The sequence below is a fragment of the Scyliorhinus torazame genome, chromosome 18 (genome assembly GCF_047496885.1).
Source record: "Scyliorhinus torazame isolate Kashiwa2021f chromosome 18, sScyTor2.1, whole genome shotgun sequence".
Lineage (NCBI taxonomy): Eukaryota > Metazoa > Chordata > Chondrichthyes > Carcharhiniformes > Scyliorhinidae > Scyliorhinus > Scyliorhinus torazame.
The window spans coordinates 64,855,316-64,870,361 of NC_092724.1; the positions used below are offsets into that span (position 1 = coordinate 64,855,316).

Below are 15,046 nucleotides of genomic sequence, written 5' to 3' on the forward strand. Positions count from 1 at the left end.
TTCAATTCCGGCCTTGGGTGGCTGGCTGCATGGAGTTTGCACATTCTCCCAGTGCCTGCGTGGGTTTCCGCCCCAGTCCAAAGATGTGCGGGTTCGGTGGAGTTACGGGTTTATCAGGATAGGGCAGGGGAGTGGGCCTGGGTAGGGTGCTCTTTCAAAGGGTCAGTGCAGACTCGATGGGTCGACTGGCCTGCTTCTGCACAGTATGCATTCTATGGATTGTATGTACCGGATCAAATCTAGTTCATCACGCACTTTAGTGGCATGAACTTGAGAGTATTAAGGCTGAACCTTCTTAAAAATCTGATGTATTTATTGTTGTAAACATTAGCAAAAGCATTCAGACCGTTAAGAGCCTCCAGTCTTTGTCTCGATCAGTATTTCGGAACAAATCTTCTCAAACCTCCGTTTACTCAACAGTTCCTGAGCAGCATTAATCCCAGTGAAGTGCAACGTTCCCCAGAACTCAGCGTCTTCATCTGGTACACTCAACAGCTCCTTCTTGGAAATGTAAGGATCTGGGATGTGGAAGAATATGTCATATAGAGCCTTGTCATACTGCGTATGAGCCAGGTATGAGCACAACTGGACATGTTGCAAAGCAGGCGTTTCCAGGTGCGCTGGCTCCGACTCCCTTGCCGGGTTTGGAGACTCTGGAGATTGTTTTGTGCTAATTGGAGCGGAGAGAGGAATGTTCTGAATCTGCCAGTAAGGCGAGTACCAAAAGTAGTAATTAGGCGGACCATCAAGAGGTGAAGTGTAGAAGTGAAACTCGGGTCTGTTATTATTCGGCAGCATATAAGATTGCAGGTGCATAAACCTGATATTTTTATTCAGGCCTCTTCTACCTATCGGTTTAACGGGTCTTGGATTGGAGGGAGTTTTCACACCGGGCACCTCAGGTGTTGATGATGCTTCAGCAGTGCCTAGATTGGACCAAGTGCTCATACGTGTGGCGGAAATTTTCACATCAGTCACGACATCTGCGGATGCTCCACTCGAGGTCTGATGCATGGCAGTGGGAACCGTAACAATGGAGCGGCCCTCATCCAACACGGAGATTCCCTGGGGTAACCACTTTCTAAATATATCCTCTGCAATCCTCACCCGTGACTTTACAATTCTGATGGCCACATCTTTGAGGGAAGAAGACTTTCCTTTTGTCTGAATATTTGGGGAGAAGACATTCCTTGGAAGAGGGCTGATAGGTCTGGGTCCATCAACTGAGCAGCGGGCAGCCTTCAAAAGAGGAAAATTAATGAGTACCGAACATTTCAATTTATTGAAAATTATGAATGACATACATGGAAGTAAAAAGATGATTTATGTTGGAAAAATGATGTATAAAGTAAGCAACATTTAGATAGGGGCCGCATGGTGGCACAGTGGTTGGCACTGCTGCCTCGCAGTTCCATGGTCCCGGGTTCAATTCAGACTTGGGTGACTGTGTGGAGTTTGCACCTTCTCCCATGCCGGTGTAGATTTTCTCCGGGTGCTCCGTTTTCCTCGCACAGACCAAATATGTGCAATTATGTGGATTAGCCATGATAAATGCGTGGGGTTACGGGGATATGACGGAGGAGTGGGCCTCGGAAGAGAGCTCTTTTAGAAGGCCGGTGCAGATTCGATGAGCCTAATGGCCTCCTTCTGCCCTGTAGGGATTCTATGGATTGTATAGAACATTTAGACACAACATATTATCTCTGGCAGTGAATCTCCTAACTCAGGACTGTCCAGTACACCAAGATTGCTGAAGCTTTCTTGATCATTTTGCCTCGCTTGTCATTTGATCACTGTATTTGAAAGACATACATTTATAAACGATCCTTTGTCAAACTCAGGTTCCAAAGCACTTTACAGCCAAGTGTCATCACTGCTGAAGTCCTTTCCTTCCGTTAAGCAATGATTACAGATTGCAACAACTCGCTGGTTAAATTATGTCACCTGTGGCTCTTTTGCCAGTCAACTTAAACCTCTGTCGTTGTGATACCAATCTTTCTGCCACTGGAAATAGTCCCTGCTCTTTTACACTGTTAAAACCACCCATTCATCTCCATCAAATTTCCTCTCAATCTTCTCAGTTCCAAGGAGAACAATCCCAGCTTTTTCAGTCTCCATGTAACTAAAGCCTCTCATTTCTGTTTCCAGCCTAGTAAATCGCTTTTGCATCCTCTCTAAGGTTTTTGCACCCTTCCCAAAGTGCGGTGCCCAGAATTGAATATAATTACTGAAGTGGGGGCTTAACCAGAGAATTTACAGTGCAGAAGGAGGCCATTCGGCCCATCGAAACTGCACCAGCCCACGTCTCCACCCAATAACTCCACCAATCTTTGCTAACCAGTGTTAGCAGGAGAGGACTATCAGACAGGAATGGGCCATTCAGTCCCTCAGGCCTTGTCAGCCCTTTCTTTTTTTGCTTTTGTATTTGATGCCTCTATTTAAAAATCCCCAAGGATTGCAGGCAACATAACTTGTCCTGCCATCTTGAAAGATGTATTTGTGCAGCCAAGAACCCTTTGTTCCAGCACCTTTTAAATTGTACCATTTATTTTATGTTCTCTCTCCTTATTTTTCCTACAAATGTAGAATTACAACAATGCAGAAGGAGGACATTCGGCCCATCGAGTTTGCACCAACACTCTGAAAGTGCACCCTACCTAGACCCACTTCCCTGACCTAGTCCCATAATACCACCTAACCTTCACATCTTTGGACACGAAGGGGCAATTTTAGCATGGCCAATCCACCTAACCTGCACATCTTTGGACTGTGGGAGTAAATTGGAGAACCCGGAGGAAACCCACACAGACACGGGGAGCACGTGCAAACTCCACACAGTGACCCAAGGCCGGAATTGGACCGGTTCCCTGGCACTATGAAGCAGCAGTACTAACCACTGTGTCACCATACCGCCATTTTCTGACCAAATGCACTGCTCCACATTTGTCTAGACTAAATTTAATCTGCTTTAATTCCTCTTACAGTCTGTTACCTTTCTTCCACATTGTTTATTACAATTCCAATTCCAAGTTTAATTTAATCTGCAAACATTGAACTAAACTCCATACACAAAGTTTAGGCCTTTAATATATGTCAAACAAAAGCAGTGATTCCAATGTTGATTACTGGGGAACACCACTCTATACTTCCCTCCAGTCTAAAAATAACCATTCACCATCACTCTCTGCTCTCTGTTCCATAGTCAATGTCCCTGCTGACATTGTCGCTTTGATTTTGCTAATAGATATGTTAAACAGAACTTATTCAAACACCTTTTGAAAATCTACAAACAAAACATCAAACACACAATTCTCATCAATCTTCTCAAGTACTTCATCAAAGAACCCAACCAAGTTAGTCAAACACAATCTGCCTGCCAAATTATTAGATGAATGCTAACTTCCTCCTATTTACCTCTTTTCCAAATGCCAATTAGCCTTTTTCTGTTTTATTCTATCTAAAGATATCCTAACTATCAACATTACAGTGACTGGTATAATATCCTCCCCATTGTATCGTTGCTCCGTTTGTCACTTGCCATTTTTTTTTAAAACAAGGCTTATAACATCTGGAATAATCCTCTGGACTAACACCAACTTGGAATGTTGTGGCCAAACCCTCCATAATTTCACTCTTAATTCCCACAGTAACCTCAACCTGTCAAAACTCTACCTCAAGCACTGGATGCCTTTTAAATACCCCATCCTTGACTATTTCTAATACTACTCCTACCTCTTCCTATACTGCTACATTGACAACACACTTTATCCATAATCTAATTTAGAGATCAGTTGGGATCACTAGTCATGAGTGATCTTTTTGTCTCACTTACTGCGGGGTATTTTCTATGATTCCAAAAAGAGGTGAAGGAACTGCTGGCCACCGTAGGTATCTGGTTATCGCTAGGAGTACTCTGCTTTGACATTTGGTTTCCCATCTTGTTCCTAGAAATAAAGGAATATTTTCAGAGCTACGTGCCATGTGGTGGGAGGTCTTGTGGCACAGGTCGGTAGCGGCCCTACCTTTGGGCCACCTTAGGACGGATATTTTGGCCTTGGAGGGAGTGCAATATAAATTTACAAAAAATATACCTGTATTACAGGGGTCGGGTTACACGGAGAGATTATTCAAATGAGACCAGTTTTCGCTATAATTTAGAAGGATAGGGGGGTGATCTGATCGAAGAATTCAAGATATTAACAGGGAAAGACAGGGTAGATAAAGAAAATCTATTTCTACTGGTTGGAGGTTCTAAAACTAGGGGGCATAATCTAAAAATTAGGACAAGGCCATTTAGGAGAGATGTTAGGAAGAACCTCTTCACTTAAAAGGGTGGTAGAGATTTGGAACTCTATCCCACAAACAGCAGTGGAAGCTAGATCAGTCCATTTTAAATCTGAGGTAGATAAGTTTTTGGTCAGTAAAGGTATTAAGGTATATGAGCCAAAGGCAGGTATATGGAGTTAGGTCAGAGATCAGCCATGATCTCATTGAATGGCGGGACAGGCTCAAGAGGCTGAATGGCCTACTCCTGTTTCTATGTTCCGAGACATCCAGGTTCAAATCCCACTTCAGGATTTCATGGCCATGGAAGGTGCGTTTATAATGTGGCAAAACAAGTTAATTATCAGCCTGCAAATTCCTGAACTTACCTGATGACAGGTGATAAGAGTGGGCGAGTGTCCTGATTTGCCATTTTGCAGAAGGCAATGGCAAATTATCAAGCATAAACACAGACCAATCCAATGGGAGTCCAAGGTCATCTTCGGGCTTGGGACATAAAGGAGGAAGAGGACTTGCCATGTATCTATTGTCCACCCCCAGGTTCTGTTTCTATCTTCAAATCCAAAACATCTAAAACTCAATTCAGATGTTGGACAGAATAATTCAAATATTTTGACATCAATATATTTGGCTCCACCCCTTGCTGCACCAGATGCCAATGAAGATGTTACGATAGGTTGATCCCTAGGTTCCCTACACTAGGTTAATCCCAGAGCTGAAGGGGTTGGATTACGAGGAGAGGTTGAGTAGACTGGGACTGTACTCATTGGAATTTAGAAGGATGAGGGGGGATCTTATAGAAACATATAAGATTATGAAGGGAATAGATAGGATAGATGCAGGCAGGTTGTTTCCACTGGCGGGTGAAAGCAGAACTAGGGGGCATAGCCTCAAAATAAGGGGAAGTAGATTTAGGACTGAGTTTTTAGGAGGAACTTCTTCACCCAAAGGGTTGTGAATCTATGGAATTCCTTGCCCAGTGAAGCAGTAGAGGCTCCTTCATTAAATGTTTTTAAGATAAAGATAGATAGTTTTTTGAAGAATAAAGGGATTAAGGGTTATGGTGTTCGGGCCGGAAAGTGGAGCTGAGTCCACAAAAGATCAGCCATGATCTCATTGAATGGCGGAGCAGGCTCAAGGGGCCAGGTGGCCTACTCCTGCTCCTAGTTCTTATGTTCTTATGATACCCTGGGATAGTGCACAGTCAATTCCAGCTCCACAGGCCCCGGACTCCCAACACAAGTGACTTGACCAATAATTCCTATTAAAATTCCTGAAATCCTTATTGCCCAATAACTTTTATCACTCGGTTTGTAAGTTGAAACACAATCACTGTTTATTTATAATATGCAGCAATTATAACGGAATATTGGCAAGCTAACCTACTACCTCCCTCCCTTAACTGTCCCACCCTTTACCCGCACACATATAGGGCAAACAAACACAGACGAATGGAAAGGGGTAAAAATAATAACAATTAAGGTAAAAAGGTCAAGCGACCTTGCTTCCAATGTTGAATTGTTTGCCGCAGACTTTCCTTCCAGTACAACGCTGAGTGATCTAAACCACCGGTGTACATTTGTTGATGGTCTTCTTGCAGAAACATTCATTCAGTATCCACAGGAAGTACGGTTTATTCGAGAGAGACACTTTAGCCTTTATTGGGTCACCTTGGAGTCTACTTCTCTCTCTAGACTTTTGTCTTGCATCAAACCCAGCTTCAAGTTTTAATCTCAGTCCTTTGCAGTTTCAGTAGAATAATATCCAGCCTTACTGGAGAAAGAGAAGAACTCTTACACTGCAGTTTTAGAGAGAATTCATCAGATCTTTGAGAGAGAAAGAGTTAGAGCTCCTTCATCCAGGCTTCAAGATCCAAATTGAAAGGAAAAACCAACCTTGTGGCTAAAAGCACCTCAGAGGAAAAATTACCAATCATTGCCTGGTGCCGGGCAGAATCCCAGCCTTCCTGGCCATTCATTGGCCACCAGCCACATAAATCTAATCGTTCTGGACCATTCTTTGGCCGTCGGCCAAGTCAGTCAAATTGAGTCATCACTGATCTCTCCAGCTTGAATTAAATGAAAAGTCTGCATTGAAGACATAGGTCCCTTAATCATCCAGGGGTAAAAATTGTTAGAGCAAAATAAAATAAAAGAAAGGGAAAAATAAGGGAATAAAGAGGGTTTAAGCAAGAGGATAGTTATGAGATTTCCTCATCCAGCAAACATTTCACTTTTCAGCCTCAGATAATGGATAGAGTAATGGTATTGTTTCCTGATGACTGGAAAGAAAGAATATGGCCGGTATTTCAGGTGTGAAGAATGGCGAAGATCCTGCCAGCCAGACTACACTCTGTCCTTCTTCAACCCATGAATCTGTTCTGTAGAACTTAGAAACTGGTTCAGTGGCAGCTGCAAAGGATGTCTTAAGGATCCTTGATATTGAGAAATATAACACAGCTAGCATAGACTAATCACAGAAGCAAATAAAAAAGTCTGTGTCAGTGTTTAGTCTCCATGTAAGCAAACTGTCTCAAACGCATTTATCCGTGCTGTCCTGTGTCCATTCCTTCATTATCCTGTCCAATGTAATTATGAACGTTGACATCGTTTCCACCTCCATCATTAACCCTCAGTTTCACAGCTTCACAATTCACTGGTCAAGAAAGTTTCTCCTACCTGGTGTTCAGAATCTCCCATATGTAGGCTGGAGTTCTCTGGCCATTGAGATTCTCTTTTCCCGCTGGTAACAAGTCCCAGCTCACAGATTTCCTGGCAGTGTGAGGTGGCTTCAAGCGGCAGGAAGTTATAATTCCGTAGCCAGCCTATTATCAGCACATAGCCGAGAAACACACGGTTGGGAGACTGGGGAATCCCACCCGTAATCTTGGTGTCGTGTTCTAATCCCGTCTTCTCTGTTCAAAATGGGCGGAGCATTGCTGCGGGGGCGCCGACGACTTTTTCATCATAAAACTAGACACTTCCTCCGGACATAGCCTCAAAATTGGAGAATCCAGCCCTTAGTCTTCCAAATGGAGAATGCAGCCCTCTATTTTGTGAGAACAGAGGAGAGGACGGACACCCTCTTCTCCAGGGTGGGCTGCAGACTCAAGGCCGCCCTCCTGAAAAGCACCTGGGAGGTGGTGGCAGAGGCAGTCAGAGCTGCCAGCCGCACCAGGAGGAAACAGCTGGTGATCCTGAGGAGTGGGGGTCACTGGTGAGGCCTCTGCCCTAAGAGGGACAGAGAACTCGGGAGGGTTCCTACGGCCACGGGGCAGGTGTCTTTGGTTGGGGTGAGCTCCGCTAAACCCCTGCTTCCTCTGCAGTGGGGCAGCGATTCTGAGGGGTGGCAACACCTGGTGGGCCACTGATTGAGCTTAACCAGATCCATTCCCATGTCACAGCTGGGATGTGAAGGTTTCCAGGGGGCTTGCCTGGGTGGACATCCACATGGCAAGAGCCTCTCCAACCATTTACAGGACACAGTGAGCAGTCAGCAGTATAAATAGCCAGCAGCTTGTAAGTAGCACCAAAGGGGTGCATTTAAAACAGGTACTGCACCAATGGCGGTGTGAGGCCAGGTCCCCTGAAAACGAGGGACTTGGCACCATGCCGTTCCCTGCTACCGCCCCAGGCCTGGGCAACCACACCCCAGCAAGCCCGATAATGTTTGGGGAATTTTAAGAGTTTGTTAGCCTTTCGTTCCCCTTCAACAGCCATAACATCCAAGCCCTGCTTGTAAACACTTGTACCAATTTGCACCCACGTGACTTCTGCCGAAGAGGGGTGGAGCATGAACTATCCAATCCACTAATGAGCTTTAAATCCATGCAAATGATGGTTTTGCAGGGACCCGCCGGTACGGGGCATAAACGTCGATATCGCCGCTGGGGAGCAGGGACCAGAACATGACATCGGAATCACGATTTTTCACTTGCCCGCTATTTTCTGCCCGATCGCAATTCCCGCTGCCAGCGGCAAGAAGTGTCAATTTCTTTGGGTCTTTCTATGTCATTGTATTTCCTTCTAGCAGGCAGCATCTGTGAATTGGTGTTGCACCCTCTTTATACCCTCAATATCCTTCCTCTTGCCTGGAACTCATTGCTGCACATAATGCTTCCCTTGTAATAGGTTAAGTGTGGTGTCCTCGCTGTTGGAAAACTGGCACTCTAGATGGGTTTCTCTGGCTTCCAATGACTTCGACAGTCTGATGGAATAATGGACACCAGACAGCTGATTAATGAACATTCAATAAAAGTGGACATGTGCGCACGCATGCATGCACACACGGACATGTGAGCATACAAGCTCACATCTACATTCACATGTACACATGTGCACTTCACACACTTACAAATAAAAACATACACATAAAAAGCATGTAAAACGCAATGCACTGCATCCACCTATTCCAGATGTTTCTGCTGTTCCAACACTAACTGCTAATATATAATAACTCCAATCAATCTTGCTCACTCCTGTTTTATAAGCTGACGCCTGAACTCTGGGGTTTCAACCTCTGAGGCTGACGCTGTGACATCAGTTTCATTGTCAAAGCCACCAATCACAAACCACTAAAACTGAAACCATGGCGACAGATTGTTCTTCCATCATGTGTCAAGCTCTCAGCAAGAACGTTTCTCCTTCCTGGCGGGGGCAGAGGTATTGTGAACAGCAGCACCCATACTGTCAGCTTGATAAACCAGAGCAGGAGCAGAGCCATGCTGGGTGGCGGTCAACACCAAAACTATCCTCAAACTTCGGCAGTGGGTCTTCAATTTATTTCGTCTGAACTTCAAGGGCACCCTCGCAATGGACATAACCAGCTGTTTCTTTTGTGGTCCAGGGCATGCCATGCGGAGAAAGGCACTTGGGTGGGCACTCCCTTCGAGCTCCAGAAACAGCTGGACGTGTGCTGTCCTGATGCTGACTGATGCGACGCCCCATCTAACTTTGGACCAGGCAGATTCCATTCAATGGATTCCCTTGTTGCTCATCAAAGTGTTCATCTGCAGGAGGGCCCAAAGCACCACTGGTATTTAAGGGGCCGCAGCATACGTTTGCTGGTGAAGTGTTTTGACTTCTGCTGAGGCAGAGTTTATGGAATTGGTGTTTGAGAGCCGGTGCTAACAGTCAGGGAGCACAGAGGGATTCCTCACCCAGGCTGGGGTGCTGTGATGACAGTGCCACTTAGCCTGTGTCATCATGATTTGGGGCAGGAGATGGAGAGAGGTGAGGTTCTGTGAAGAGGGAGAATGGGTCACTTGTCATGTCAGAGTACCTTTAAGAAATGAGTATTTATAAATTGGTGTGTATATAAGTATCTGTAGTGATACTACTGAAATGGGTGTTTATTACTGCAGTGATGTCAGAGAGTGGGTGGAGCTGGGCTGTCTGCCAGCTTTTTACTTTCAATTTAGGGTGTTTACTGCAGGGTGTGTTTTAGTTTTGTTTTCAGTGTGGGAGCTGAAGCCAGACAGAGAACCTGTACTGTTGATCTCTCTGCCATGAAAAGACTATCTCTTGATCATTTGGTGAATTCAGAATGAGAAATGTTTTCAGCAGTGACTTTAACCTGATGTGCTTCTGTTAAAAGGTGTTTCTTTTGTAAGTCTTCTGGATGTTAACAGGACAGCGTAAGCATTACTTAGTGTTGTATTCTTTGGGGTTGTATTTGAATTAATGGTTGCTAAGATGTTCACTGTATGTTTTAAAAACGTTAACTTGAGTTCATAGAATAAACATTGTTTTGCTTTAAAAAAGTACTTTTCCATTTCTGCTGCACCACGCCTGTAGAGTGGGCCATGTGCTCCCCATACCACAATCTATTAAAAGTTGTGGGTCAGGTGAACTCCATGATACACTTTGGGGTTCTCTAAACCCTGGCCCATCAAGAATTGGGGGCTCAAGGGGGATAAAAGTCTATCTATTGGATTGGCTTAGTGAACTTAAAGACAGTGAGGGGTGAGCATATTGTGGTTGCTTATCAGGTGTGGTATTCCAGTTTAAGTGGGGAGTGTGTTGTGGACAATGGCTCTTTCAGAGTGTCAGAGGTTTTTGGGGGTGGAGATGGTCACGCACAGTATCTTACGTACAGAGACTAAAAGCAGACTGTTAGATTTGGCAAAAACATTGCAGTTAACATTACCTGAGAAATGCGAAAAGCTGAGGTCATTATGGCGGTGGTTCAGCATTTAAAGTTGCCTGAGATACGGTTCGACTCAATGGAAATGGCAACAATTCAGTTGCAAATTAAACAAATGGAACATGAGAAAGAATTAGCAGCTAGAATACAAAAGAGCGAGAGAGGAAAAAGAAAGAGAAAGAGAGAGAGAGGAAAAAGAGAGAGAAGAAAGGAAAACAAAACGAATAGCCCAAGCAGAACAAAAGGAAAGAGAAAGGGAGATATAGATCAGGGAAAAAGATAAAGAGAGAGTTTGTACTTCAGAAAATGGCCATGAAACATGACAGTCAATTAAAATTGGCAGACGAAAAGGGAAACGTACGGTTGGTTGATAGTGATGAGAATAGTGAGAAAGAGCGTCGTAGTCGAAGGCTTGGTGGGGATCTATTTAAATATATCCAAGCATTGCCAAGGTTTGATGAGAAGGAGGTAGAAGCCTTTTACATTTCATTTGAGAAGGTGGCTAAACAAATGAAATGGCCACAGGCCATGTGGGTATTACTGATACAAACAAAGCTGATAAGTAGGGCTAGTGAAGCGTTTGCATCACTACCAGAGGAGATATCTGGGTCATATGAGGAGGTGAAAAAAATCCATCTTTGGTGCATATGAACTAGTGCCTGAAGGCTGCAGACAAAGGTTTAGAAATTTAAGGAAAGAACCTGGTCAAACATACATGGAGTTTGAAAGGATCAAACAGTAATTTTGATAGGTGGATAAGGGCTTTGAAAATAAACAAAACGTATGAAGCTCTCAGAGAAATTATACTTTTGGAGGAGTTTAAAAATTCAATTCCGGATGTAGTGAGAATTCATGTGGCAGAGCAGAGGGTTAAAACTGCGAGATTAGCAGCAGAAATAGCAGATGATTAGGAATTAGTTCATAAATCAAAGCTTGGTTTCCGACATCAGTTTCAGCCTGTGAGGGATAGAAACTGGGGACATGAGAAATACTCAAGTGGTAAAAGTAAAGGTGATCTGATAGGAGATTATAAGGAGGGTGTACCTCAGATAAAAAAGAAATCCAGGAGGGTGAAACAGAAATGAAAAGTTTCAAATGTTTTCATTGTAACAAACTAAGCCATGTAAAGTCACAGTGTTGGTGGTTGAAGAAAAGCACTGGGAAGGCTGATGTGGTAAAACAGGATAAGACGGTGGGGTTTGTTAAAGTGGCAAAGGAAAGCCCAAGTGAAGTGAAGGAGGTGCAAAAGATTGTACAGCCTGATCAAGAAGTGATTGATAAGAAGGTGCCAGATCTCTTGAAAGAATTTACTTGTGTGGGTAAAGTTTACTCATGTGTATCAGGAGGAGAGGGTAAAGAAGTCACAATTTTAAGAGATACGGGAGCTAGTCAATCTTTAATGGTAAGAGATGAGTAGTTATGTAGTTTGGGAAGAATGTTGCCAGAAAAGGTGGTAATATGTGGAATTCAGGGTGAGAGGAGTAGTGTTCCATTATATACGGTAAGGTTGGAAAGTCAGTGAAGAGTGATGAAGTGGTAGTAGGAGTAATAGAGAAACTATCTTGTCCAGGAATGCAGTTTACCTTGGGTAATAATACAGCCGGATCGCAGGTTGGAGTGATGCCTATTGTGGTTGATAAGCCAGTGGAAAATCAGTCAACTGAAGTGTTGAAGGACGAATATCCTGGGATTTTTCTGGATTGTGTCGTAACAAGGTCGCAAAGTCACATGTTAAGACAAGAGGATAAATCAAAGAGTGAAGATGACGTTGAAGTGCAATTGTCAGAAACAATTTTTGATCAGATGGTTGAAAAAGAACAAGAACAAAGAGGCCGGTATTCTGGCCTTTGCGTCCCTGGTAGCCCGGCGAAGGATTCTTCTTCAGTGGAAGGCTGCGAGGCCCCCAAGCGTGGAATGCTGGATCAACGATATGGCGGGGTTTATTAAATTGGAGAGGGTGAAATTTGCCTTAAGGGGGTCGGTGCAAGGGTTTTTCAGGCGGTGGCAACCGTTCTTTGTCTACCGTTCAGCCAGGAAGTCTATGGTCAGCAGCAGCAGCAACCCGGGGAGGGAGGTGGGGGGGTGGGATCTATTTTATTTTCGTTTGTCTATACTGGGGGATCTGAGGGGGTGTATATATTTGCTATGTTTGCTATGTGTTTTGGCGGGTGTTAATATATTATTTATGTACAGGGGGGAGGAGGGCACTGGGTTGTTTTGTTTTGTTTTGTATTTAATTCTATTGGGTTCCTTTTACATTTTGTTGTTGATATTTTGTGAAAACTTTAATAAAAATTATTATTTTTTTAAATTAAAAGAACAAGAACAGGTGGAGGATGAGGCGGATATTTTTAGCTCAGGAAAATTGGCGGAGTTACAACAAAAAGATATAGAAATAAAATGGATGTATCAGAAAGCATACATGGAAGAGGAATATGAGTGTATACCGGAGTGTTTTTACAGTAAAAATGATGTCTTGATGACAAAATGGAGATCTTTACATTTGCAGGCGGATGAAAAGTGGGCAGAAGTCCAGCAAGTAGTATTGCCGGTAGGGTATAGAAAGGAGGTGTTGCGAGTTGCACATGAGGTACCAGTCATTTGGGAGTAAGGAAAACTCATGCTAAAATACAAAAACATTTTTATTGGCCTGGACTACATAAAGATGTAGTTAAATTTTGTCGATCATGTCACACATGTCAAGTGATAAGGAAACCTCAAGCAATGATAAAACCAGCGCCCTTAATACCCATTCCAGCATTTGAGGAACCTTTTACAAGGGTCTTAATTGATGGCGCAGGACCACTTCCTAAAACGGAAAGTGGGAATCAATATCTTTTGACTATAATGGATGTGTCTACTAGTTTTAACTAGATAGTGAGAGTTTGGTGACCGAGGGAGTGCTGAATTTGGTGCATTTGAGTGCGATAGTGAGAGTTTGGTGACCGAGGGAGTTAGGTGAGGAGGGAGTAAGGTGCTCCTTTCATTTTGTTTCCGACATTTCCGCAAAGAGTGCGAAGAGAGCCAGGAGTTTACAGGAAGTGTAGCTGACTGGGAGCAGAGTCGGAGGGCGGAGATCTAGTTAGTCCACACAGCAGCTATATTCTGTAAGGTAAGAGGGGATGGAGGCTAGGCCAGTTACATGCTCCTCCTGTAGGATGTGGGTGGTGAGGGATACCACCGGTGTCCCCACTGACTATACCTGCGGGAAGTGCACCCAACTTCAGCTCCTCAAAGACCGTGTTAGGGAACTGGAGCTGAAGCTGGATGAACTTCGGATCATCCGGGAGGCAGAGGGGGTGATTGAGAAGAGTTACAGGGAGGTAACCACACCCAAGGTACAGGACAAGAATAGCTGGGTTACAGTCAGGGGGAAAAAAAACAAACAGGCAGACAGTGCAGGGATCCCTCGTGGCCGTTCCCCATCAAAACAAGTATACCGTTTTGGATGCTGTTGGGGGGGATGACCTACCGGGGGAAGGCCCGAGCGGCCAGGTCTCTGGCACTGAGTCTGGCTCTGGGGCTCAGAAGGGAAGGGGGGAGAATAGAAAAGCAATAGTTGTAGGAGATTCAATGGTTAGGGGAATAGATAGGAGATTCTGTGGTCGCGAGCGAGACTCCCGGAAGGTATGTTGCCTCCCGGGTGCCAGGGCCAGGGATGTCTCGGATCGTGTCTTCAGGATCCTTAAGGGGGAGGGGGAGCAGCCAGAAGTCGTGGTGCACATTGGTACCAACGACATAGGTAGGAAAAGGGGTGTGGAGGTAATAAACAAGTTTAGGGAGTTAGGCTGGAAGTTGAAAGCCAGGACAGACAGAGTTGTCATCTCTGGTTTGTTGCCGGTGCCACGTGATAGCGAGGCTAGGAATAGGGAGAGAGTGCAGTTGAACACGTGGCTGCAGGAATGGTGTAGGAGGGAGGGCTTCAGGTATTTGGATAATTGGAGCGCATTCTGGGGAAGGTGGGACCTGTACAAGCAGGACGGGTTGCATCTGAACCAGAGGGGCACCAATATCCTGGGAGGGAGGTTTGCTAGTACTCTTCGGGAGGGTTTAAACTAATTTGGCAGGGGAATGGGAACCGGATTTGTAGTCCAGCAACTAAGGTAGCCGATATTCAGGACGCCAAAGCATGTAATGAGGCAGTGGGGAAGGGAACACTGACAAAGGAGAGTATTTGCAGGCACGGAGATGGGTTGAAGTGTGTATACTTCAACGCAAGAAGCATCAGGAATAAGGTGGGTGAACTTAAGGCATGGATCGGTACTTGGGACTACGATGTGGTGGCCATCACGGAAACTTGGATAGAAGAGGGGCAGAAATGGTTGTTGGAGGTCCCTGGTTATAGATGTTTCAATAAGATTAGGGAGGGTGGTAAAAGAGGTGGGGGGTGGCATTATTAATTAGAGATAGTATAACAGCTGCAGAAAGGCAGTTCGAGGAGTATCACCCTATTGAGGTAGTATGGGTTGAAGTCAGAAATAGGAAAGGAGCAGTCACCTTGTTAGGAGTTTTCTATAGGCCCCCCAATAGTAGCAGAGATGTGGAGGAACAGATTGGGAAACAGATTTTGGAAAGGTGCAGAAGTCATAGGGTAGTAGTCATGGGCGACTTTAACTTC

The 15,046-nt window shown here is 44.6% G+C and overlaps 1 protein-coding gene across 2 annotated transcripts; it reads right to left on the bottom strand.

Moving 5' to 3' along the window:
• Nucleotides 1-292: 292 nt before the first annotated feature.
• On the bottom strand, nt 293-8,778 carry LOC140394819 (uncharacterized). 2 transcript variants are annotated; one of them, XM_072481999.1, is made up of 4 exons: nt 8,690-8,771; nt 6,963-8,490; nt 3,833-3,944; nt 293-1,239 (listed from the first exon to the last, which is right to left on the bottom strand). In XM_072481999.1, the coding sequence occupies exons 3-4, from the start codon at nt 3,935-3,937 to the stop codon at nt 349-351; spliced, it is 996 nt and encodes a 331-aa protein (XP_072338100.1). In that variant the 5' UTR covers nt 3,938-3,944; nt 6,963-8,490; nt 8,690-8,771; the 3' UTR covers nt 293-348. The 2 variants fall into 2 exon arrangements, with proteins under 2 accessions (XP_072338100.1, XP_072338099.1); XM_072481998.1 differs by lacking the exon at nt 6,963-8,490 and having other exon boundaries at nt 8,690-8,778.
• Between the last annotated feature and the right edge of the window lie 6,268 nt (nt 8,779-15,046).